General features: G+C 40.1%; 1 protein-coding gene across 1 annotated transcript; it reads right to left on the minus strand.

Annotated features, from left to right (window-relative positions):
• Window positions 1–4267: 4267 nt before the first annotated feature.
• LOC136155422 (cyclin-Y-like protein 1) lies at window positions 4268–26454 on the minus strand. The gene is made up of 8 exons (XM_065917149.1): window positions 26449–26454; window positions 21173–21273; window positions 18014–18049; window positions 15820–15871; window positions 14861–14980; window positions 10842–11008; window positions 7460–7622; window positions 4268–6335 (listed from the first exon to the last, which is right to left on the minus strand). Exons 1-8 carry the CDS (start codon window positions 26452–26454, stop codon window positions 6228–6230), a joined length of 753 nt encoding a protein of 250 aa, XP_065773221.1. The 3' UTR covers window positions 4268–6227.
• Between the last annotated feature and the right edge of the window lie 867 nt (window positions 26455–27321).

Here is a 27321-nt window from a genome sequence, read left to right on the forward strand (position 1 = left end):
TATTCTTGCCTGGAGAATTCCATGGACAGAGGAGCCTGGCGGGCTATAGTCCATGGGGTCACAAAGAGTTGGACATGACTGAGCAACTAACACCTTCACTTTCATTAAGGTCTAAACACCAGTCAAGGAGCCCAGATAAGGAGATATATATTCTCCCTCTATATTTGTGGAGAACTGGTTCCAAGAACTTTCCCTCCTGCAAATACCAAAATCCACAGATGCTCAAGTCCTTTATGTAAAATGGTGCAATATTTCCATATGACCTACACACAGTCCTTCCGTCTTCCCCCTGCATCCTCCCATATACTTTAAATCATGCCTAGATTACTTCTAATATCTAATACAAATCCTCAGTAAGGAGTCGTTTTAAGTATAATGCAAATGGTTGGTGGTATGCAGCAAATTAAAGTTTTGTTTTTCGGAACTTTCTTAAATTTTTTCCCCAAGTACTTCCAACCCATGGTGATTGAATCCACTGATCAGAACCTGTGGATACAGAGGACCTAGTGTAAGTTGATTTAAAGTTGCCACTTCCCTGACAATATGGACAGATGCTTAGCAAGCCTGAGAGAATGTAGTGTCAAAGTAAGATGAGCATTGTTAGATTGGTACACATTAGGGCATTTGAGAGAATAGAAAATACAGCAGTTGAGCTGGATCCTGGTAGAAGAGCCACTGTGCCTTCCCCATACAGGTCTCCATAGTTGACACATCTTCCTGATGCTTTCTCATTGCTTATTCCCCACCAGTAGGAAAGGGGCCTGTTAGACTTGGGTGGCTAGAGAAATAGGTCATAATGCATTGTTAGTGGTTTAGTTGCACAGCTCTTTAGTTGGTCACATCCAACAGAAGGAGAGGCAGTATAATTGTTCTATGCATAGATTTGGGAGCTAGACTGACTAGGGACTCAAATTCCAGCTCCATCAATCATGGGCTGCTTGATCCTAGACAGATTGTTTAACCTTTTAGTACTCTCATCTTAGTACTTTCTCATCTATGAAAGGGCGATAATGATAGTATTTATATTTTAGAGTTGAGAGGATCTGAAGGATTAAACCAGGTTGAGGTAAGTATCAATAAAATGAGGAGGAAGCAGCCATTCAGGCATGGGATGGGAGAGAATTGAAAGACTAGTTTTCAAGTTTGTGTCTGTGTAAGAATCACTGGGGGTTCCTATTAGAAATGTAGATTTCCTGGCTTCACTCCAGGAACTGAGATTCGTTTAGTCTAGGGTCCAGGAAGTGGTTCTTTTTGTTTTGTTTGCTTGTTTAAACTTTTAGAATTACTTTAGGTTTACACAGAAGTTGCAAAAATGTATACATCTTGCCCTAATATTAACATATTATCATAGCACTTTTGTTAAACTGAAGTCAAGATTATCATATTACTATTAACTTCAGTCTTCATTTGGATCTCACCAGATTTTCTACTAATGTTTCTTTATCTGTTCCAGGATTCCACTCATTTCTTACAGGTTTTCAGCCCATGAGAAGCAGATGGTCTAGGGACCACATCTTGTGAGATACTGGGACACGTAAAGGACCAAACAAGGTCAAACTGCCCTATCCTCATGTTGGGAAGATGAATGCAATTTTGAAGCAGAAGGGAATAAACCGGTGAGGCTCTGGAGGGGATGGGGGTGGATATAGCAGTTTGATTTTAAGCCTTGGGATGGAATTGCCTCCGTTGGATGACAGGGGTTACCTTAAGAGTGAGGCATCTGTTCCTAACACCAGGTGAAACAAGTTGTGGAGTCTGGAACGTGGGGTTGCTGCTTAGCCTGAGGTGATACGTCTAGAATTGTGGGCAGGTCAGGGGACTGAGTGCAGCAGATGGGGAACAAGCACCTTGAGGAGGGCCCAAGTAGTTGATTAAAGGGGATCACAGGGACCAGTTAGCCTGTGAGCCATATAAATCCTGTACTTCCTGAAACCTGCTAAGGCTTTGAAAGTGGATCACAGTAGTAACCAGCATCAAGCACTGCCACATTTGGCACTAGCAGAAAGTTAGAGGGTGAAGCTGAGATGATCCTCTTGAGAGAGGCCAGTGGGAGGTGACCAAACACTGAACCTTTGCCCTTGGAAGAGTCAGTTCTCACAGGGAGGAAATACAAGGCCACCGTCTGGGGAGCCAGAAGTAAAGGTTGGAAATGAGAATGCTAGGATGAAGGAATAGATGTTTTAAGAAAAAGTAAGGAGAACAATCTGAGTAGATATGGACACATTCTTGAGTACCTTAGGTTCTGAGGCTGTCACTGAATTTTTCTAATATTCAAATTACTAGCTCCCTTCACATTTACCTGGGCCTTTTTTAAAGAATGTTAACCACCTTTCATTTGACTCTGGATTCCTCTTAATTTCTATTTCACTTTCCTAGTTCTTTCTGCATCCTAGAGTTCCCTAAACCACAAAATGGTATTCTTAAAATTTGTTTCACATTAAGTAAATTGTTCTCTCATCTGCCAAACCCATTTAAAATAGACTAAATTGCCTCAGAAACCAGACTGCACCTGTGTACAAGGGACCAGACTTTGCTGAAGGGCTCCTGGATTTTATTTTTGCTGGCAGTATCAGGCTAGCCAGGGTGGTAAGTGGCCAACGGTTGAGATCTTAGGTGATCTAATCCTTGGTAGATGCTAGGGATAATCAACAGATTCTGCACAGAAACTAGCGCTTGCCTGAGAGAGGCTCTGCCAGCCATCAGGTGCTTTACCTAGTAGCTCTGAACTCACAGACCACAGCTTCTGGGCGAGGAACAATCCTTGTCACTCTACACATGGTTAGAAGGCTTATGTGATCAGAGTCCAGGTAACCTACATGCTGTATGGAAACACTTCCCAAAACATTGCATAACCTGAAATATAGAGTGAATGATTTTCCAGTAAATACTGACTTCATCAGCACTTTTAAAAAATCAAGTAATGGTATATCTTATAAAATGGGAAAACTAACAAATGAAACATGAGTTGTTATAAAACCAGGATTTAGCAATGTTGAATTTCAATAATGGGCATACAGGGTACTTTAGATGTGATAGAATAGGATCAGGAGAATCTGATACAGAATGGAAAAAACTTCTCAGAAACACTGGGCCCTAAGTTGTCTTAGGGTGAACCACGTGAATTTAATGTAGAAAAATGACAATTTCATTTGGTTCAAACATAGATTTGAAACCTTTGTCTTGTCCTTATAAAGTTCAGTTCACAGTATTCCAGTTAAAATTGCACCGTCAGTATATTCCAAAAACCAAAAATGAAAATAAATTTGAGTTGAGGTATTCTTTTATAGTCTTAGTACTTTAGGGAATAAACTCTTCCTAGGTATAAAATCTCAACACTACCCTATGGCCCCTACTAGGAACTAGTTTTCATGCCCTATAGTACTTATGAGAACCTTTAAGTTTTCCATTTATCAAAATGGCTGTAATTGTCTCTAGAATTAACACTGAAAGAGCAATTTTTAGTGATTCTAACTTGTCTTCAAGCTACAGTCGTGTCCAAGCAGTGTTCCTACCCCCACTTTTTTTTAACCTTTGACCACTCAAGATGTGACAGCATTTCTGCTTAGTAACTGGCATATTATTACATGGTACAAGCTATCTTAGTGATTTGTCATAGTTTTTCTCTCCTTCTGCACTAATTCAGATTATTTCTCCTAATCAACAACTTACCAAGAACAAAGTTAAAAGATCTGAACTTAGGTAGTGAATTAAGGTGGATGAAGACACAACAATACTATCAGGAGTGATGGAATATTGTGCGAGTGCAGTGACTAGGGTCTTAAAGAAACCTTATGGTGATCTGGTATATTACATGGCTTGCTTAGCAGTCACCCTCTTTATAACAACCGCAGTTCTACCTCCTCTTCTTCCACTTTCTTTCCTGTTCAGTGGCTTGAAATCCTCAGTAACTCACGTTCTGATTCACCAGTACTTCTGTAACTCTTTCCTGTGTTTTACCTTTTATCTTCCAATGTGCTTTTTTTCCCCTGTTGGTACAATAACACACAATTCCAAAGTGCCATCGAATGCACTATGCCACTGAGCGCCACAGCCAGTGATTTTAAGTGTACTAAATTATCTTCTGGTTGAAAATAACATAAGCCAAAGAAATAAATGCCTCTTAACTAAAGGCAAAGGTCAAAGCAACTTTTGAATGCGTAGTCGGAAAATGTTTTCAGGCCTGCCTATCAGAGCGGATTGAGAACATTTGCACTAAGCAGAGCCGTGATGTTATGTGAGCAGTGAGAAGGTGCACAACAGCCACGTATTTTAATTAAAATAGAGTTTATTAGCTTTTCTTTTAATATAAACATGAGGAAGAAAAACCACACAAGTTGGAGCATTCTTTTCAAAATAAAACTGCAATCGATACTTGAATCTCCAAGCTCCATAAACAATATTTTTTGAGGTGGTAGACTGTAATATTTTATATCCATTATTTATCATTTATGTCTCTGTCCTTTAAAAATGATGGAACCTGTGGCACTCAATATAATGTGAAGCCTTGCTATAAAGAGAGGAAATATTTCTGGCCCAGAAATGCTTTGTTTACAGGCAAAGTTCCTAGAATTATGTTTGACAAGGTAGGAGAAAGATTTTACATAGTTGAGAACACTTTTTTTTTTTTTTAAATGTTTCAAGTTTAGGTGACATCATTACCAATTTCCTAAGAGACTGATTACTGGACCTTCCTGTCTTTTAGTGGGCTTCCTGGTGGCTAAGTGGTACCCTGTGTTTTAAAAGCCTGAGGTAAGGGTTCCTAAGATTTATCTTTCCTCAAGTAACAACTTCAAGTGACACACCTACAGCCAGGTTAACACGCAGAACAGAAAAGCTGTTTCATGTCGCTTACTTTCCTGTCACCACTACTAGGGTCCCGTTCCTTTCAGTTTATTACTGAGAACTAATGCTATTGTTCGTAATTCCTTTACCAAACCTAGAAAAAAGAAACTTCCATGCTCAAGCAGATCAACAGCCCAGTCAGGCAAAGGACTATTTTAAAAAGAGGAGGCCAGGTCTATAAAGATCCAAGATATCCTCCTGAAGTCTTTGTGCAATTTGAAGCTGTGATACTTGTAGAAATATAAATGCTACAAACTTAAAAAAAAATCACCTAAGAGTTTACTTGAATTTCTTCTAAACTCATTTAGTTTTGTAAATTTTAAACATTAAGCTCTTAATTTTAATCTTTTGTTTCAGACTATTGTTTGCCATCTTCAAGAGGGACTGAAACAAAAAATTCAAATTAAAAGCTTAACATCCAAGATTTACAAAACTAAATGAGTTTAGAAGAAATTCAAGTAGACTTTCAAGTGATATTTTGCGTCTGTAGCATTTATACTTCTCCGGCAGTGTCCTGGAGTGTCCAAGCACACTGTATTAAACCTTAAAATTGCACCAAGACTTTTGGGACACCTTCTATTTCACTATCTGCTTATTCCTGGACTAACAGGTTGGCTGGAATTACGAAAATATCCTTTAATACAAGTATTTAACAAAGAGGAAAATCATCAGAAAATGAGAAGCACCATTGGAGTTAACAAGAAACGCAGCGCGGACCCAAGAGAAGTAGGTAACAGCATGCTTTCTCTGCTTATGATCCCAAACATGCTAACATGCTAGTAAGTAGTGCTTGCAAAAGACTGAATGACAGGTGTTATTCAGCAGGTTTTTGGTTTACACTGATTGCCAAAAATGACTAGCAGCTTCAATGAAATAGGGAGGAAGAATCCTTCAAAACCTAACAATGCTACAACAGGCTGTTCCTAAGTGGCTTTATGAGTTGTTAGGAGTCCCATGTTTGAATGGTAATACTGCATTGATTCTAAAGGAATATGCAGCAATATGGGTGAGAAAAATAGGAAAAAGTAAAAGTTATATAGTGTCTTTAAAGTCTAAAAATTTAAACTATTAAAAAAAACCTCACATAGTTGACAGTTATCGGCCCACACAGTAAGCAAATATCTGTGGGTGGGTTGGGAGCTTTTAGCTTTGGAGTGGTTTTTGTAACTCTGTTTACATTAAAAAGGACAGAAGAGTGTGCTGCCTTGACAAGGTCCAGTTTTTTCCTATGACCATAACCTTTGCTGTCTGCAAGTCTCTTGAATTTAGTGTCTTTCTTCTAGGTGAAAATACTAACTTTGCTGGTTTCTGAGCAGGAGAGGTGGTATTTCTCCAGTCCTTGTTACGAGGGGTTCATGATGTTACAACCCCTCACCTCTCTCTGTTTATGAGAGGATGGCATTGGAGCGCTGAATACCAATGAAATTATCAGCGCTGAAAGACCTTCTCACAGCAACTCTGCTGTATTCATCTTCACACAGTCTGGAGATGGCCTAAAAAAGTCAATCAGATAGAACATAAGTATAATTGGGGGAAAAAAGTTCCAACCGTAAAGAAAGCAGCATTGATAAGCCACACATCTGCATTCATTTAGGTTGACAGTTGCTGCTACTTTGGATAGCTCATATCTACACTGCTGATTCCCGAAGATAATATTCTCCAAGGGCTATGATGAGATTGCTGGGGCAGGGAGGAACATATTTAAAAACTGGGTTCCCAAAATAGGCCCCATCTAACAGCAATATGATGTTAACTACATACTAGATCCTTAAGCATAATGAACACACCTGAGCAAAATCAGTGTTTACCCAGCTATTCAACCTCTATTCAGTCTTCATTATTTACTTCGCACTAAGAGCATTTTAATGAGGCAGGTGTGTGCTGAAGGCAAGAAAGGCCTAGTGATGAAGCACTACAAGGTGCTATTTCACATGCATGTAAACTATCGTAGAAAAATGTCTTATTTCTAAAGTACCAAGGTACTGGAAAAAGTGTCAACTTTATATGTATTCATTTCAGTTGTAAATTTTGCTGTATACCCACCAGAAATCACAAATTACTTCAAATTACTCTTCAAATCACTACTACAAATTACTTCATCCCATGTATGTTACCACTTCCATTAAAAACCCACCTACTTTCTACATCCAGTTTCTGAACCCACATTATAATTTCCAAGTATAGGTCTCACAGGTTAGCCCCTGATGCTTCTGGTCTAATAAACTCATGGGGCTGAACTGTGATACACACAAACACACACTACAAGCTCAGGCAGTTAAGAGTGGTAAGTAATTATCAATGTACATATGATTAGGGATACAATTATAAGAAATTATTCCTGTATGGTTAAATGTAAGTGTGGAGATTCAAATGGAAAACCATTAAAAACAATTAAATCTGATTTAAAATATTCTGAATTATGGTTACATAAGAGATATCTGTAATTTTTTTAAAAAAAATAATGCGAGATCTCTGTCTAACCCATAAAAGACACAGGGAATAAGATGCCAATGGGTTAATAAGCTCTTCAAACTGTTAGTCACTGCGTAGTGTAAGTCAGCCACAGATGCTGGCTTTGGTGGCTGACAAAACCCAGTTAGTGAATCCCCAGTCTTACCTCTAGGCTCTGTGCTCTTTCTTTGCTAAGAGGAGCAATTAGAAAACTCAGGTTTTTGTCATCTGCTAAGAAGCAAAGGTCAAAGTAGTATTTGGCATAAACACTGGCGGGAACATGAATATTAAACTGAAGGAGCTCCAGAAAGTGCCTGTGCATCTCATTCCTGGGGGAGGAGAAGACAAACCAACACAGGACAATTTTAGTCAGCTGGGCTACCTTCAGAAGCCCATTCTGTGCCACAACAGCTCTAAACACAGTTTGGAAACAAACAATGGCTCCCCAGCTGGATTAACACACTAATGTTCAAACAAGGTACAGCTCTTTGTGGTTCTTCCTGCGTCCTGGCATTTGGAGTTTGGGAAAAGGTGGGGCGGTTACGGCCCTCTTATGCACCCATGCTGCTGACTCGGGAGCTCATTCTTCAGAGTTCCATTAGTGCAGCTGGCATTCATGCTCCACGCTCACTCACAAGGCCCCGTTATAGTCATCAGATGAAAGGAATGATGTATGCTGTTTATTAGCTCTGGAGAACTTGCAGACATTTTCACCGATAACAGGAAGGGGCTTATTGAAGTAGAGACACACCAAGAAAAGGAGTAGGCACATCACCGCGGCACAAATGGGGTCATGGAGAGCCACTGCTATTATCTCTGAGGGGAGAAGACTCTTGAGGCAACAAGGATTCATCTCAGATAAATAAATAAATAAGCTACACTCGATGTGAAAGGGAATCCCCTCCCCCCGCTCCAGTGCAGGGGACTGTGGCAAAGGGCAGAATGCAAGTTTCTGTTCCTCTTAACCCCAGTAGGACCAGAAGGTGTTCCTGGGACAGGATGGGATACACTTTTTAAGATATGAGAGGCAGTAGGATTAAGGGGAGACGTCTTGGCTAGACTAAATGCACCTGAGCAATGATCCCGATGGAGCAGTTCCCCCTGTGCTCTGTCCGCCGGCCCTGACTAGGACAGAAGGCGCACAGGCACGCAGGGGGCGAATTCAATGAAGTGGGAAAGTAGGGTCCTGGGGGCAGATCGTTCCTGTGGGACCATACACAGTCATTTGCTTGTCTAATGTTTAAGTAAATAAAATCAGAGTAAGTCTTACCACTTTCACAGCAATCATTTTAAAGAGTTAATTATATACAAATGATAAATACCCAGACAAATGAAAGTGACTTATTTTTCAAAATATTTGCTTCCTGGTTTTAAACTGTTAATCTTTTATCCATTGGTAAGTCATCAAATGTTTGATGTTCTCCTGCGTGGAGAGCAGAGTGTGAGCAGAAATGAGGTTTCTCATTTGTTGAATGTTAAACCTAACTGAACCTACCTCCAAAATTAATTTCCTGTTCATATGGCCATAAGTCTATAGAAATATAAATCAGAAAATGTTTTGATAATCAGCTAATCAGGACTTAATTTACTACAGGAATAAATGCACTTCACTATCCCTTTTATATTCTCTTCCACTAATATATTTTAATTGTGTGGAAATACAGTACTTCATAGGATTAACATGTCTATTAACAGAGCTTTACTTACTGAAGAAAAAAGCATTAGGACTACAGAATATGCTTCTGCGTTGTTTTTTTTTTTTTTTTTTTTTAAATGACTAGATGACTGAAGAGCATGCCATTTATAGGGGCAGCAAATTTTCTGAACAGCAGCTGCTCAATATATTCAAACAAGATACATGGATGTTAGAAAACTTTTAAGGAAAAGCTGATAGATGCCAATTTTTCAATGTAGACTCAAAATGAGACCATTACAAATAGCTGCCAACAGCAGGGGGATGAGACAAATGTGACTTGAACACTTGGCTGTAATGCTTTCCAGTTTCCAAAGATCATAAGCAAAAGCAACCTATTACGAACATAGCTCCTGGTGATTCTGTTGTACACAGAAAAGTGCTGTTTACAATTAGCTTCTTCCTGTAGCTAGACACTGCCATCAGTGCTATTGGGCTCACATCTATGAACATCCACACACCTTCCCCTGCATGTTCTCTGATGCTGTAACTGGACCCAGAGCCCCCGTCAGCTTAGTTGCAGATTCTGAGAAAATTTCAGCTGCCATCATGGCAGACCTGGTGTTTATGATTACACATTTTCCTTCCTTCAAGGAACCAGTTTAAAGATGGATGATAGTGGTGCTCAATGTCACCTTAGTTTCTACAAATTCTAAAAGTACTTCTACTTATCTCGAATTATCTGCCGTAACACTAAGGTGGCTACCAGCAATATCACCATGACACTTTTTATCATCAAAGTGGACATTTTCACCAAAAGCCACTTTGACAGCTACCAACAATCACTGGTCCCTTCTCTTAGTCACAAGCTTCTTTGCTTCAGTTGTAAATATGCACTTTGGTAAATCTGAATTAAGAGTCAGGGGCAAAGGTAACAAAAACAAACTCTTGCCACTGCCTGCCATGACCTCTGCTGTTCACTATAATAAAGAGGTACCCCTTTACGTTTTCCTAAATGCCACCCACAAGGACATTTTTGCTGTCAAGTGAACACTTCTAGAGTCTGCTGCAAATACCTCTCTGGTTCCTGCTGCCTCCCACCCTCGGGGCCCTTCCCTGCAGCCAGACAGCAAGCCTGATGTTTCATGCCCATGGGAGCATGCCATCTGTGAGGAACCCCCCAAGTTAACTCGAGGCCCCACCAAGTACCGCTGTGGTTGCTGAGTGCCCCGGGTGAGGCCCCACTGACACTTCCCGGGCTACCTGAGACAAAGGAGTTTCCTAACTCGGCAGACCTACTTCTAAACAGGGGGAACACTCCTGACAGTGGAGGAGACAGAACACAGAGATCTAAAACCTTTCTATTTGGTCATCTGTACATCATGGTTTCTGTAACAACAGAACCTTAGAGACAACCTCAGATTACAAAAGAAGAAAAGACCTGCAAAAACAAACATACAATGTGTGACTCAAGTTGAAGTTATAACCTCAGTAGTCTGGAGGTGCTAAGACCTCAGCAGTGACCACTTAACTTCCAAGGCCAGACATGTGTCTCTTAAAAACAGACTGGACCTGGTAGACAGCTTTAAGAAAGACGTGAAGTTATTTACTGCACCATGCTGTTCTGGTAGTGAGCTTGTAAAATGGTAAAAACCACCAGAAAAGTAATTTCAATTTATCAAGCAGAATATTACAACAGTAACACACCAAGATTTAACTAATGAATGATGGGAAATACAAATGGTTATACTACAGCTAGACAGAAAGAAGTCTAATTTTATATTTATACCTAATTCAGCTCTCTGCGCAATGTAACCTTTCTTAAAATGTAACATTTCTTAAGCTGTAAACTTTATGGGAGCAAATAAGGTATTGGAAAATGGTTAGACAGTTCACCGTAACCTTACAAACTCACATGTCCTCAACTGTAATGTCCTTTAGGATCTGGCAGTAGTCCACATTCCAAACAGCCTGATCGTCCCAAACCTTGGAGGCAAGAAGAATGGCTCCCAAAACAATTCTTTTCCAGTTAGTGGGGCAAATGTCGATCTCAGCATAAGTTAAAAGCCTTTCTAAGTAAACCTGCAAAAGTAGAGGACTGACCTTTGGTTTTAGTTCAGTTTAAGGGCTGTGATAGAATTGTTAGGAATGATAGGTTTCATCTGTTTTTAACATGTCTTTTATTCTTTGGTTCTACAGAGACTTCTGCTCGGCCAGCCAAGGCCAAAGGCCAGGTCACAGTTGTAAGGCAAATATTTCTGTCAGTCTGGTATTTCTACTCTGCCCATGTGAATTTCCAACCCAATTTTGGTCGCAGGAATGAAAGGACATCTCAGCATTCTAAAGACAGGCATTGTGTTATTACCTTTCCACTTGTAAAAGGCAGCACGTATAGCCCAGCATCGATTCAAATGTTCAGTAAATGTTTGAGTGCCTACCGTGTGCAATGTACCTACCATACTGGTGGTGGGTACGTGGCAATTTTACATAAAGCTTGAGTATGTAAAACTCTGGTAAGACTGAGCAGTTCTTTATCTTCTCTTCAGAGGGTGAACCTGAAGATAATAACTGGTGGTCAAGAGAGCCTCCCAGTGGCTGCTGCGTGGCAGAGCAGGACAGGCAGCACAAAGCAGCTGTGCTTTACACTTGGTCAGCCTTCTTAGGGAAGATTCGTGCACAGAAAGAGCTTTTTGTTCACATCTCCGTTATTTCATAACTCATTTGTCTTACATATTCTGCAACTTAGTCAATTTGTTTGGTTCTAAGGTGGTTAAGAGCTGCCGGTGTCTGAATCCCTGGGGCTCCTCTAAATCTGCCAGGTAGTCTGTGGGATGACTTCATGGCTTCTTTTATATGTGTCAAATGGCTATTCTATAACGAACCAGACCAAGTTAACAGCTGAGTAAAGATTAAAGACATAAGTTGTGATGGTGCTACCTCTGCAGAAGAAAATATATGCCATTTGACAAAAAGAAAAATGTCCCGTTATCAGACTGACAGCTCCGATCTGCTAAAACTCTCCAAACTCAACTGTGTTTCAAACACGGTTACTGAGATTATATACCCTTAGTGAACTTCTGCCCCCCACTCCCCAGAGAACTCCGCGTGCGCCAGGACTCTCTAAGAACGAGTCTCCCACAGGGTCCGCCCCTCTACTGTATTATGGCACTGATAGAGGCAGTTCAACCTTAGGGGCAGTCCCTCAGCTTCCTCTCAGCTTCACTAAAGGCAAACCTGGTCTCATTTACACCACTTGCCCTCCTGTCTCAGTGGAAGGGACATCTCTTTCTTTTCCCTGAAGCTAACTCTTCTATGAATGAAGTCAGTCCCACCTCTCATTTCTGCACAACACTGTTCCCACAATTTATCTCTTCTTGAACAACCCCCCTTCTCTGTCAGAGATTTTCTCCAATGTTCTCTTACATGTTCTCAGCCCATCTGTCACCACCCCTTAGAACACTTTCTTCAGGAAATGTTCCAACACTGGCTCCTCATGACCCATCCTCTCCTTAGCCCATTTAGTCTGCCCCTGGCCGCCACTGCCCCGCTGAAATTACTGAGGCGTGGTCACTGCTGCCTTCATGACAAACAGCCAGCACTCTTCATCGCAGCGCCCCACTCCCCAGGCCTGCCCTCAGAGCTGAGAGAGACTGCCACACGCCTGGCTGCCGGGACCAAAGACCTCCACTTGAGTTATCGCACTGCCGTCTGCTGGGAATTCTTATCTCTACTTTCACTGGTCACCTGCCGGCTCTGCTCTTCAGTCCGTCACTTCTGGCTTCCATCACTGCCACTGCCTCCTAACTTCTCTGCTTCCACTGACCGCCAACCACCGTCTGTTCTCCCCAGAGCAGCCAGGAGAGCCTCTCAGATTAAGTGCGCTTCACGGGCCTGCTCAACATCTGCCAGGGCTCTCCCATCAAACAGGTCACTTCTGTGGCCTGCTAGTTACGAGGCCCTGTGTGAGAGGCCATCGTCCTTCTGTGACCTCATCGCCTGTGCCTTCCCTCATTCCCTACGCTGATCACAGGGGCACCTTGCTGATCCCTCAGCACAGAACCCGTTCCTGTCTGCGCCTTGTGCTCTGCCCCCTGCCTGCGCTATCAGGCCCCTCATCTTCCTCAGTCCAGCCAGGTCCTGGTTCAGATCTCACCTCTGTAAGGAGGCTCTTCCTGGTCTTTCTAGCGTGCATGCGTTAAGTCGCTCAGTCGTGTCTGACTCTGTGACCCCATGGACCCGTCTGGCTCCTCTGTCCATGGGGAATTCTCCAGGCAAGAATACTGCAGTGGGTTGCCACTCCCTTCTCCAGGGGATCTTCCCAAACCAGGGATGGAACCCAAGTCTCCTGCACTGCAGGCAGACTGCTTCCTGTCTGAGCCACCAGGGAAGCCCCTCTAATCTCTCCATGCCTTTACCTTGCTTTCTCTTTCTAGCTTTCACTACTACTTCAAACAGTCACCTTTTTAAAATACTCATTTTAAAAAGTCTTACACTCTGTGGTACACCCGATACTTACACACACTGTAAATGAGCCATACTCCATAAAAACTAGAGAAAAACAAAACCCTTATGTCTGCTATGCTCACCTCAGAAAGGCAAGGACTCTCCTCTGTGCCCAGCACTTAGAACCGTGACACAGGCAGGCATCTGGTGCCTGTCTATGCCCTAAGGAGCTCCTTGGCAGCACTCGGCACGTGCGCCGTGCTCTCCTTCCTCAAGCTCTCCTGGCAGCTCTTCTGAGTCTCTCCTGGGTTTCCTCCCACTCCAGCCACTCCTCTGGGGACGTGTCCTCTAAGTGCTGATGGTCCCCACAGATCTATCTTCTCCTCAACTTGTATTTAACGTACTTTCTCTGCATTTGAACAGCTACACGTAATTCCCTGCCTCTTGCTCAGCTTTAGGCTCCAATCCCATACAGTCAAATGACTGCTAGACACTGTCACTCTGCTGTCTCACAGGTCCATCGGGCTTAACTTGTCTACAAAGAAAGGCCCCTCTTCCAACCCACACACTCTCTCCTGCCTGCATTTCCCAGCTCTGCACGTGCCAGCGCCACTCCTGCCTCTCTCAAGCACATGCTAACTAAGCACCGTAGCTGGCTTGCAGCTCCAAGAAAAGGCCTGCGTCTGACCCGGGGCCCACTGAGGGGAGCCTCCTCTCCCACACTCTGCCTGCAGAGGCGCGGGCAGCGGTGGACGCAGGCCCTCCCTTCAGACCATGCAGCTGACTTTCCCCTATAGATCTGCTACAGGGAGGAGCTGGGCAATCCCCACTAGCTCTCAGCTGAGCATGATGTGTTACTGAAATGATAAAATCTTACCAGAGGAACTCGGTACGGATGACAGAAAGGTCCTCACATAGCTGGAGCTTGGCAGGCTAACCTGAGTAAGCCTTTCCGAGCACTGCTGACACCCCAGGCCTGGGCACCTTCACACGCAGGACCAGAGGACAGTAGAGATGGTTAACACTGCCGTCCAAGGCCAGGCAGGTGAAGGCAGTCGGTCTCAATCAAGACACACATCACAACTGCCTAGGCAACACAGCCTGAGACTCAGAAACACACTGAATCTGCACCTGCCGTGGGCCAGGAAGTGCAGTGACCGCCTCCATCCCACCACCCAGCGCACTTTGCCGGTGTGCACCTGTGTGCACTGTGTGCCCATGCGTCCTGAGGTGTGGAAGGAGAAACCAGACGTCTCTCCTGCTGCCTTTAACATCAACTGCTTTGTGATGAGAAAAGCAATGGCAACATTTTAAATCATGATGATTACTAAAGCTCAAATCTGTATGTTTTAATTCTTTTTGATACATTTCTCTTTAATAAAGTTCTGATGATCATTTCAGGAACCTACTTTCATTTGAAAAACAGGCCCATATCTTCTGTACAAGAAAAAATTTTCTAGAGATGCTTCTATTAAGAGAAAAATATATTACCAAAGTCACTATTGCACATTCAGCAGTCAGCCGGGCGGCACTGAAAAGAGTATGAACAAATCTGTAAATGAATTTGTGTTCAGGATCATGCCTAAAGTACTCCTCCAGAACCCTTTCTCGCTGAAAGAAGAAAAAACACAATGTTAAGTATCCACTGAAGAAAAATACTTAAAAGTACCCTCAAGATAGCAATCTTCACACGTGGGCCCACGTGCTACTTAAAATAATTTTGACTAGGTGACATATCTTGTAGTCTTTTAAATATAAACAATTGGATCCTAAAGTACCATAGTGATTCAATACTCACTACCATTCATTAAAGAAAAATGCAAGCACAACCTCAGAAAATGTATTTTCACCTTCTTCCCCAAAGAATTCTAACCAAATGCAAACTATTTTTAGGCTCAAAGTCCTGCTGATCACTGAACGTCATCATACTTTTCTGCAGTCAACCATGGAAACACCTTTCCACTGTCCTGTAACCAGAGGCTCTAAGAGTGTGCTCTTACACTGCGGTCACCAGTCATGTGTGTCTACTGAGCACCTGAAGAAGTGAGTTTTTAAACCCTGTCATTTTAATTAGTTTAAAATTTAAACAGTTTTTAAATTTTCTCCTTAGAGGCCTTACATATGTGTTAGGAAATGTTTATATTGTGTGATGCTATGGAAAATCATCCTTTAAAAAGCTACATTTTCTGTTACTTGGATATGTTTACTTACCTGCTCATTCGTCATACAAAGCGTAACTTGGTTCTTATCAGTCACACCCCTGACACAATATGCTTTTGGTAAAATTACTTGACATAATATGGGGTGGGGGAAGACTTAAAGGAAGACAATCTTGGCTTTGAGCTGGAGGCAATAATTTTCTTCTAGTAATTAATTTCAAAGCAAATCAGCATGAAATAAACACAACTGTAACAAGAAAAAAATACACCTTCAATAAAAGTGACACTTACTGTGAGTGGATGTGATCTCTTATCAAAAATGTCCAAGGACCTGTTGGCATCTCTATAAAATAAGAATGTGTATTTTAAAAATTAATTCAGGAGTTACTAGCTTAGTAAAATATCTGCTAAAAGTAGAGAGAGGAGTAGAGGAAGCTTAACCTTAATAAAGCAAACAGTTTTACATATTCTCCTGGATTCTGCCCTTAGAAAGGTTTTCTGACCTATTTTATACTCAGCACACCAAGTTGCATGAAATCTCTTCTACAACCAGCCAGAGCTGCCTTTACCCACACAGACCCCTTCTAACAGGCAATGTTCGTAGACCAATACATTTCCACTTCACTAACGTCACAATGGAATATATAAGAACATTTTATCAAGTGGTAGTAGTGGGCAATAAAGTCTAACTTCAATGAATGTAAATATGAGATTCATGATTTTTTCTTGTCTCCACCCCCTTTTGTTCTTCATATTATATTCTTATTGTTTATTTCTTCTTGTCTCTTTTAAATAGTTTGAGTTAAAAATTTTAATTGTCTTTTAAGAGAGACCAGGCTTTTTCTTTTAAATTCCACCACACTTTTCTGCACTGTGCCCATTTAAACAGCAGTTCTGCAAATGTGGTCTATAAGCCTCTGGGAATCTCCCCTGGCCCCTCTTCAGAAATCCTGTAAGTCCAAGAGGTCAAAAGTTTTTTTATAAGAATACCAAGACATCACCTGCCTCTACACTGTTTGACACTTAACTATGATTGTATAAAAGCAAAAGTGGGTAAAATTGCTCATTTCTGAGTGTGAATCAAGGCAGTGGTATGAAACTAAATTAGAAGTCATTCACTTATTCCTGGCCAAATGAATGTAAAAAATCTGCTTCACTTAAGAACATCCATGATGAAAGAGTAAAAATTAAGTGTTCTTAAACCTTTACTCTTCTTCTTCATATTCTGAGTAAGTGGAAAGTATGCATTAAGCACTTGTATGTACTGAAATATGGCTGTGCTAAGGAAGAGCACTTGTAACTTACTGGTAACCAAGTCACTTTTTCCCCACTAGAACATCACATTTAAACCACTTTTTTCATGAAACACCAATTGACAGTCATTTTTTCAAAAATGAACAAAGTGAGCCTGTCACTTCAAAGAAAACTCTAAACTATTTGTTGCCAATGATAAAATTCAAACCATTAAGCTAAAAATATTAGGATTTTTGGAAAATTTGTACCTTTCAGTGTGAGCTTTATTTATGGTGAGCTTGATTTACAAATACTTAAAGATTTTTCCGATAAGACTGGTAGTGATACTAACAAGAGTGAGTTTTTGACACTGTCTGAAGACATGTGAACCAATACTTTGCAAATGACAATGTATAATATTATAAAATCATGTACAGATAAAAAGATCCACTCAGTATACATGACAGATCAATGGGCATTAATTTAACATAGTATCTATCTCAAGTTCACTGATAATGACTTGGAGCTCCATCTTAACTAATTTAATAAACTGGCACATGTGGATTTTGGGGACAGTATCAAAGAATATGTCCAATTATCTCAAGGCTTTAAAAATTCACCTTTTCCCAACTATATGTCTGCATGTAGCTGGATCTTCATATTGCTTCTTCAAAGCAAATGACTGAAGACAATGTTGACATGAGAATCAACTGTCTCCTATTAATGAGATACTATTCTCTCCACTATTTTGTTGTGGAAAATGGTTATTTTTCATTTAAAAAATGACTTATGTTAAACACTGGGGTCCCCAGTCAGATGGTGATCTCATCCCTCAGGAGACAGTTTTCCTGTCCTAATGTGGAGAGAAGCAGATCACCTTACTTGCACCTACAGAGCAGAGGCCGGGGTGCTGCTAAATACTCTGTGACACACAGGGTGGCACCCCCACACCAAAGCCTCATCCAGCTCAAAACTTCAGCAGTGCTAAGGAAAGCCTGTTTTAACATACAGTGGATTTACTTTTTTAAATTTTAAATTTCAGTTTCTAATACAGTAAATATCCATATAAACCACATAAAACTTAAAGAATTAAGAGTCCCAAAATAAAAATAAATGATTCACTTTAATACTGTAACGAAAGCACTCTAACAGTAAAAGCTTACTCTAATACTGTCTATTGTTATTAACACTAAACTTGATACTGTGTAAATTAATTAGCTGGAATAACAAGACAGGTTTTAAAAGAGTTCACCTGTTCTTTAGGTGGTAATATATTGCTGAGATCACACTGTGGAGGAAAAAAAAATATTGTAATAATTGGTTTTTATCACATTAGGCCTGAAGACATTTTAAAGGGTTGGCAGAGAGGTAAGACCAACCAGATGCCCAGTGGGCCCCACACCCCCTAATTCAAAGCAGTACCCATAGGTGGTATCCCCCATGTTTTAGGTTCTTTGGCTTTTAGCAAAATTAGGAGACCCAAAATATAGATGTGCTCTTAGAAGACATGTTTGGGTTGATTATTGTAATATATAAATTATTATATATTTCCCCGGTCATTTGTCCTTCTCTGCACAGAATCTCTCATCCCATACAAGTTACATCATCTATCCACATGGTTAAATTTAAGCCATACAGATTTTGTGTGTGTGGCTTTTTGTTAGGCACTGCATTTCAGTTGATTCAGTTCGGTATTCCCCCTAACACATCTATTTTCCATTATTTCTCTAAAAGTAAGTAATACAAGTGCTCCATATCAAATAAAATGGATTTAAAATCACTTTCACACATAATTATTAGGAAATTTAATAGCAACATTTTACAGTCACAAAACTGAGGATAGGCCTAGTTACCCTGAAATGAGCACTGCTGTGAGGCGGCACAAGGCAGCACAGGGCACTGCTGACGACAGGCATCTCCACACTATTTTACATAAAGTCTAACCAGCCAACAGGTGCCAGACCTCAGGTAGTTCTTACATGACTGCAGCCCTAAGCTACTCACAGATGCTGTGTATTAGGCCATTAAGGAGTTCCCTGGTTAAGGTATTTGCTTCCCTTTGTTCTCAGTATCTAAAATGAAACTCAATAGAGAGAAGGCAAATCTGAACTTTGTAACTGGTCTATAGAATCTTAGCATTTGCAGAAAGGCCTGTAACACTGTTAGCATCAAAGATGGATACTTCTATACTGCTTCAAAGTTTCTTCAAATTGATTTTAAAGTCACAGAATTAAAAGTTACATGATAAAAAGGGCAACTGAACCTAATATGATACTTAACCCATTTTACAAATAAGAGAATCAAGGCTTAAAATTGACTTACTCAAGGTTCTACCAATTATCAGAAGTAGTTCTCTTTCTCCTACCCTCAAAGCAGAGAGTGGTTCCCAAGGTCAGCTGCACACTGGATTACCCGGGACGCTTTAAACACTGCCTGGCTTCTGCTTCAAAATGTTCTGATTTAACTGCATTAGGTACAACCTGGGCAACAGGACTGTATTTAAAGCTCCCCAGGTGACTGCAACGTGCAGCCAAGTCTAGGAATGAATGAGATCAGAATCTCTCAGGATGCTTTTGTCTATGAAATCACGCCTCACACATCATTCCTCAGCTTGTCAAAAGGGGTGTGTGTGTGAGAGAAAGAGACACAGGGACAGAGAGGCAGACAGACCCACAGTCTGTGTCTTGAGGGCAGGGAGGAAAGGTGGAATTCATGTATGTGTTCAGAGACATACATCTTGAAAAAGTTGCATAAGTGATTCTAATAAGGCTCACCTACCCCAAATGAAAACTAATCCTATCGTATTTTTCAAAATCATTCCTAAAAGCCAATTTGCCCTATTAATTTCTCAGTAAACCTTTATTTCATCAATAATGAATGTGAATGGTCATTTTTAAAACTTAATGAGAAAAAAATTTACTGTATTTCCAAACACTAAGACTAGGTTGAGAATAAAAAGCATGAAACCTACTTGTCTGAGCAAGGTTAATCTTTAAAACTACTTCTGAATTATATACTGGAACATCAGGCTCTTTTGAATTCAAAAGAAGCTGTGAGTCTAGCCACAGTGAGAGTAGTTTTTAACCCACAGATTTAGAGTCTTGGCTGAATAAAAACATTCAGTGATTACGAGAGAAGTGCCAAAACTCAGGACTTTAAAGAGCAATGGGGCTCAGTTTTTGTTGAAATACGATTTGACCGAAACTAATATTATAAGAAAGTTACATTACTATGATTGTGAACTGGTTGTTTTTAATTAAAGTTAGAAGTTACTGATCATTTGAATAGCTAAAAAATAAAAAGCCTTGCACATTAAAAATTAAATTTATAAGCTAATTATATTTTTAAGACAGAAAAGTAAAATTAATGATAAGGATACTAATATTTTCAAGTAGCATTTCCCAAACTGTTCTGGAAAGTCAACATTCATATGCTAAGAAGACATTAGTTAATGTTCCATGGACAACCCCAAGGGAGGTAGGAAGGTCTGCATCCTGTTTGGTTTTTAATTCTCTCTCTTAAATAAACGAACATTCCCATGATTAGGGTGTTTTGAACTGTGCATCTCCAATTGTGGACTATGAGGGGCTTCCAGAAGTTGAGGAATAGTTTTCGTCATCGTAACACTGTTCGTGTCTTCTTAAGTATAAGCCTGGCCACAGCCTTGTTTCTGAAATTTCATCTCTTTTTTTGTTCTCTGCTTTGATTGATACAGCGTGTTAGAGATACACATATATAAACAAAAATTTTAAAAAAACAAAAACAAAATTAAATGTGTCTATTAAGTTAAAATCTCAGTTGAACAAATTTCATCTATGGAGAAATTAAGCTTGAGAGTATGCCCTTTAAAACGGTTTTGATATATTTTCCCCCTCTTTGGGGGAGAGGAAGGAGAAGTAAAATTTCCTACAGAAATATTGCAGGAAAAAAATGCACGGTGGGATAAATCTGACCAAGTCCAGTTAAATTTAACTGCAGATTCACTTCGGTGCCAGTAGGGGACAAGCTGTTCCTTCTTCTAATGGTAGCTTCCAAACTAGTATACATAGTTGTAGGACTCTCCCAACTCATAAAGAAATAATTTTTTTCTAGAAACACACAATAAACAGGTACCTCTGTTTCTCATTATGTTCAACATTGTCTTAATAACAATAGAAATGAATCAAATGAGGTTTACATTTTTCCTGGGATTTCTCACTTGCTGACTTTCCCCTCTATCATATACTCTATGATTAACATGGAAACTGAAGACTCATATTGAGAGGTCCTTGAAACCAACATAGAGTGGACACCAATTTCTTAACCTGATCACTGAAAAGGACAAACCAAACGAATGAAATTATGTATGGCGAGGATGCTTTCAGCATGAAGGGGGTCTGCCACTCAGCCTTGGCAACCTAGTTGTATTCACCATTTTATTGTGGTTCTAAGATTAGGCTGGCTGACTGTCCTGTCATCTAGAAATATGGTTGGGCATGAGCTATACTTTTTAGTAAGCTGCCCTGGAGATACCTGAAGGGGAAGGGAGGTAGAAGAAAATGTCACAGTAAGTTAAACCTATAAAAGTGTGTTTTTTCCTTGGTTAAAATGTCAAACGATAAAGCATTAAGATTTTCCTTATACTCCATGAACTGCTGAGTGTTGCATCACGTGCAGCTCCATGGGAAACCTCTGTACTCTAACTTCCACAGGCAAGATCTGAGAAATGTGGTAAAAACTGCTGCTCTTGAAAAAGGACCCACATATGAACCTGGCAAGCACCTATTATAAATTGCCTCATGGCAAAGAGACACATTTTGATATTGCAAATTTTCTCCTCCACAGAATGAAGACACAGATTGTGTCTCTTTGTTGGTGGTGGTGGTGGTGGTTTTTTTCCCTAAGAAAGTGAAGTCACTCAGTCGTGTCCAACTCTTTGCAACCCCATGGACTGTAGCCTACCAGGATTCTCCATCTATGGGATTTTCCAGGCAAGAATACTGGAGTGGGTTGCCACTGCCTGTTCTCCAGGGGATCTTCCCAACCCAGGGATTGAACCCGGGTCTCCCACATTGTAGGCAGATGCTTTAATGTCTGAACCAGTTGGGAAGTCCTCTTTTTTTTTTCCTATATGACTGTCAAATTATTCAAGTGTTATTTGTTGAAAATGCTTTCCTTCTCCCATTAAATTGCTTTTGGCAACTTTGTAAATGGTCAAATGACTGTGTAAGTGTTCGTCTAAAGTTGGGCTCTCTATTCTATTCCATTGATTTATTTGTCTATCCCTGCACCAGCTACCCACTCCAGTATTCTTGCCTGGAAAATCCCATGGACAGAGGAGCCTGGTGGGCTACAGTTCATGAGGTCAAAGAGAGCTGGACACGACTGAGCAACTAACACTTCCACTTTCATACCAGCCCCACTGTGTGCTTATTATTGTAGCTTTGTAGCAAGTCTTAAAGTCAGGTATCCTAAGTCCTTTTTGTTCATTTTTAAGATTTCTTTGGATGTTCTAAGTCCTTTGCATAGCCATATAAATTTTAGAATCAGTTTGTCAACTTCTACAAAAAAACCTCACAGGATTGTGTTTGAGATTACGTTGAATCAATAGATCAAATTGGAAGAATTAACATCTTAATATTATTGAGTCTTCCAACCTATAAGTGGCTAGCCATTCCCTCTCCAGGGGATCTTGCCGACCCAGGAATGGAACCTGAGTCTCCTTCATTGCAGGCAGATTCTTTACCATCTGAGCCACCAGGACTCCCAAGAACAGTACACCTTCCATTTATTTAGGTCATCTGTCAGCAAAATTGTGTAGTTTTCATTATAAAAATCATACCCTAAATTTTAAAATTTATTCCTAAGTATTTTCTGATCTGAGCTATTATAAATAATTTGTTAAAATTTCAAATTTTAGTTGTTTCTTGTATACAGAAATGCAGTTTATTTTTCTGGGTATTGACTTTATATTCTGTGATCTTGCTAAATTCACTTTATTTGTTCTTTTGTTGTCATGTATATTCTTTACAGTATTCTATATAAATAGTCATCTGTGGTGAGAGAGTTTTACATCATCCTTTCTGATCTTTAGACATCTTTTTTAAATTTTCCTTCTCTTATTACACCAACTAGGATCTCCAATAAAATACTGAATTAGAAATGGTGGGTATGGACACTTCTGCCACCTTCTGATCTTGGGGAAAGAGTCTATATTTCATTATTAAGTATAATGTTTGATGTAAGAGTCTGTGTGTGTGTGTGAATGCCCGTCACATTGAGGACCTCAGGCTTTGCTTTGCCCTTGCTGAGACACAGATACATTCTGTTTAGTTCTCTTAGCATCAGATGGGCTTCTGGGGGTTTGCCTCTTGTGGGTATTGTTCATGGGTCAGTCAGAGTTTGGGGAAGAAATTATAGACACAATTTGACTCTCCCCTCTGTGGTTTTCTCTTTTCCTGGATATATCCCTTCAATTTCCAGCTTCTGTAGTAGCCCCAAACTTTGTCCTTTAATTCCTTAAGCAAAGAAGACCACAGATTTTTATCCAAATTCTGCCTAGGAAAACCTCCCAAACAGGAAACTCTTCCAATGACATTTCTTTCAGATGTCCATTCTCTTCCAAATCTGTTTCAAGTAACACTCCAGTGCTTTCAGAGAGTCATGTTTTTTAAAAATGTTTAAAAATTTTATGTTTCATTTACAGTTATTACAAAATGTTGGCTTTATTTTCTGTATGGTACAATACATCTTTGATAGTTCTTTTTTAATATATTTTTCCAGGGTCAATAGTTGTTTTCCCTGAAAAATTTGGTCCAATATAAACAACTTCAACATTATTAGACATGGAACCTAATGTTGAAATAACGTGATCAGAATACTCTTATAGAGAATGTGGAATTTAAACAAAGATTTGAAAAAAGAGAAGGATTTAGCCAAATTGACAGTTTTTTGGTAAAGTCTCCAGGCAGACTAAGAAGCGATAAGCAAGCTAGGAGACGCCTGATATGTTGGAGGGCTAGCAAGAAGAGCAGGGTTTTGAGGAGAGCGGTGTGATCAGACATGCATTTCAAAAATAAAACCTCTGCTATTTTGAGAACGGATTATATGGATGCAAATATAGAAACAGTTAGCTAGAGAATTAGCTGTTACAAGAATTCACAGGAGAAATAATGGCTTCTCGAAACAGAGTAGACACGGTGAGACCAGTGAAGTGCTATATGTGATGTGAAGGAAGAACCAATAGATTTTTCAGTTGATTAGATATTCCGTGTGAAAGAAAGTGTTCAGAATGACTTCAGATTTTTCTAGCAAGTAAGCATGATTTCTGTATAACACAGAAGGATGGAATTGCCATCAACTGAGAAAGCTATGAGTAAATCAGTTTGATACCATTCAGGTATGACCTAAATCAAATCCCTTATGATTATACAGTGGAAGTGAGAAATAGATTAAAGGGATCAGATTCGATACACTGTGCCTGAAGAACTATGGACGGAGGTTTCTGACATTGTATAGGAGACAGGGATCAAGACCATCCCCAAGAAAAAGAAATGCAAAAAGGCAAGATGGTTGTCTGAGGAGGCCTTACAAATAGCTGTGAAAGAAGAGAAGCGAAAAGCAAAGGAGAAAAGGAAAGATATACCCATTTGAATGCAGAGTTCTAAAGAATAGCAAGAAGAGATAAGAAAGTCTTCCTCAGTGATCAGTGCAAAGAAATAGAGGAAAACAATAGAATGGAAATGACTAGAGATCTCTTGAAGAAATTAGAGATACCAAGGGAATATTTCATGCAAAGATGGGCACCATAAAGGATAGAAATTGTATGGAACTAACAGAAGCAGAAGATATTAAGAAGAGGTGGCAAGAATACACAGAAGAACTATACAAAAGAGATCTTAATGACCCAGATAATCAGGTGGTGTGATCACTCACCTAGAGCCAGACATCCTGGAATGCTAAGTCAAGTGAGCCTTAGGAAGCATCACTATGAACAAAGCTAGTGGAGGTGATGGAATTCCAGTTGAGCTATTTCAAATCCTGAAAGATGATGCTGTGAAAGTGCTGCACTCCATATGCCAGCAAATTTGGAAAACTCAGCAGTGGCCACAGGACTGAAGAAGGTCAGCTTTCATTCCAATCCCAAAGATAGGCAATGCCAAAGAATGTTCAAACTACCACACAATTCCACTCACCTCACAGGCTACCAAAATAATGCTCAGAATTCTCCAAGCCAGGCTTCAACAGTCCATGAACCTTGAACTTCCAGATGTTCAAGCTGGATTTAGAAAAGGCAGTGGAACCAGAGATCAAATGGCCAACATTCGTTGGATCATTGAAAAAGCAAGAGAATTCCAGAAAAGCATCTACTTTGACTTTATTAACTATGCCAAAGCCTTTGACTGTGTGGATCACAACAAACTGTGGAAAATTCTAAAAGAGACGGGAATACCAGACCACCTGACCTGCCTCCTGAGAAATCTGTATACAGGTCAAGAAGCAACAGTTAGAATTGGACACGGAACAAGAGACAGGTTGCAAATCGGGAAAGGAGTACATCAAGGCTGTATTTTGTCACCCTGCTTATTTAACTTATATGCAGAGTACATCTTGTAAAATGCCGGGTTGGATGAAGCACAAGCTGGAATTAAGATTGCCGGGAGAAATATCAATAACCTCAGATATGCAGATGACACTACTCTTATGGCAGAAAGCAAAGAACTAAAGAGCCTAAGATGAAAGTGAAAGAGGAGAGTGAAAAAGTTGGCTTAAAATTCAACCTTCAGAAAGCTAAGATCATGGCATCTGGTTCCATCACTTCATGGGAAATAAGATGGGGAAACAATGGAAACAGTGACAGACTTTATTTTCTTGGGTTCCAAAATCACTGCAGATGGTGGCTGTAGCCATGAAATTAAAAGATGCTTGCTCCTTGGAAGAAAAGTTATGACCAAACTGCACAGCATATTAAAAAACAGAGACATTACTTTGCCAACAGAAGTCCATCTAGTCCAAGCTATGGTTTTTCCAGTAGTCATGTACGGATGTGAGAGTTGGTCTATAAAGAAAGTTGAGCGCTCAAGAATTGATGCTTTTGAGCCGTGGTGTTGGAGAAGACTCTTGAGAGTCCCTTGGATTGCAAGGAGATCCAACCAGTCCATCTGAAAGGAAGTCAATCCTGAATATTCATTGGAAGGACTGATGCTGAAGCTGAAACTCCAATATGTGGCCACCTGATGCGAAGAACTGACTCATTGGAAAAGACCCTGATGCTGAGAAAGATTGAAAGCAGGAGAAGGGGACAACAGAGGATGAGATGGTTGGATGGCATCACCAGCTCATGGATATGAGTTTCCGTAAACTCCTGGAGTTGGTGATGGACAGGGAGGCCTGGTGTGCTGCAGTCCATAGGGTCACAAAGAGTCAGACACGACTGAGTGACTAAGTCCTAACTAAGTTAGACAAAGTCCTAACTAAGAGAGATATTTAAATAACTAACGTGATCGTCTAACTAAACTAATGAGGTAAGTGCTTTTGATATTATATTTCTTTGGAGACCAGAGGAGAAAAAAGTCTCATTTCATTTTGTGATGAGGAAGTAGGTAGTAACAGATCAGTATGTTGAAGAATACATAGGATGTGAAAGAATAGAGAGTAATAAATTACTAATGGAAGAATAATCCTGCCCAGGAATACAGATATGCAAACCTTCATGCTGAGGGCTTGGCAATGGGACACAGATTGGTATGACCTGAGGTAAAGATGTGTGATAATGATGGTAGGAAAAGGGATGGAGTATACGGAGGGAGGAAAACATAGGACAAAAGACCTAATCGAGCTAAAGAATATATTTACTGTACTAATGAGCTTATCCTTATCCAACAGGCATTGCGAAAGTGGAAAAAAAGTACTTTTAAACAGTAAGGTGAAAATCCTTGGATGGAAAATAAGCCAGTAATTTGTTTGTTTTCTTTTTGTTGTTGTTTTTTGTCCATAGGCAGTTAAACATATTATAAATAAATCACAGAAATATATATTCAGTGTTGTAGTTCTAAAGCATGGTCTACAAGGACATTCCTTGAGCTGTTCTATTGTGCTATTATGAATTTAATTAAAAACTTTTCTCCTGGCATGATTTAATGATTTTTCATATTATTAAATAGATGGGAAAAACACATACAAAGTGAATAGTGCCAGTTTTCCCATTCATTTGTATAGGATATTCACTGGTTGGTTGTTTGCCAGTGTATTCTATGAATCAAAAATGTTTTATAACAATTAGGAAAAAAATTAGTGCAACTGAAACTTGTGATTGTTTCTTTTCAAGTCACGGGCCACAGGGATGAGACATCAGGGGACTTTCAGTAGCAGCCATTCAAAATCATGAAATATATTTATTTCTATTACTCATTTAACAAAAGGTAGTATTTGCTGTAAACTGTTTGATGCTTTTGTGAGTATGTTAAGAAACATGTTAGTTGCTCAGTCATGTCTGACTCTGCAACCCCATGGACTATAACCCACCAGAATCCTCTGTCCATGGGATTCTCTGGGCAGGAAGACTGGAGTGACTTGCCATTT

This window comes from Muntiacus reevesi, unplaced genomic scaffold (genome assembly GCF_963930625.1).
Source record: "Muntiacus reevesi unplaced genomic scaffold, mMunRee1.1 SCAFFOLD_99, whole genome shotgun sequence".
NCBI classification, from domain to species: Eukaryota; Metazoa; Chordata; class Mammalia; order Artiodactyla; family Cervidae; genus Muntiacus; species Muntiacus reevesi.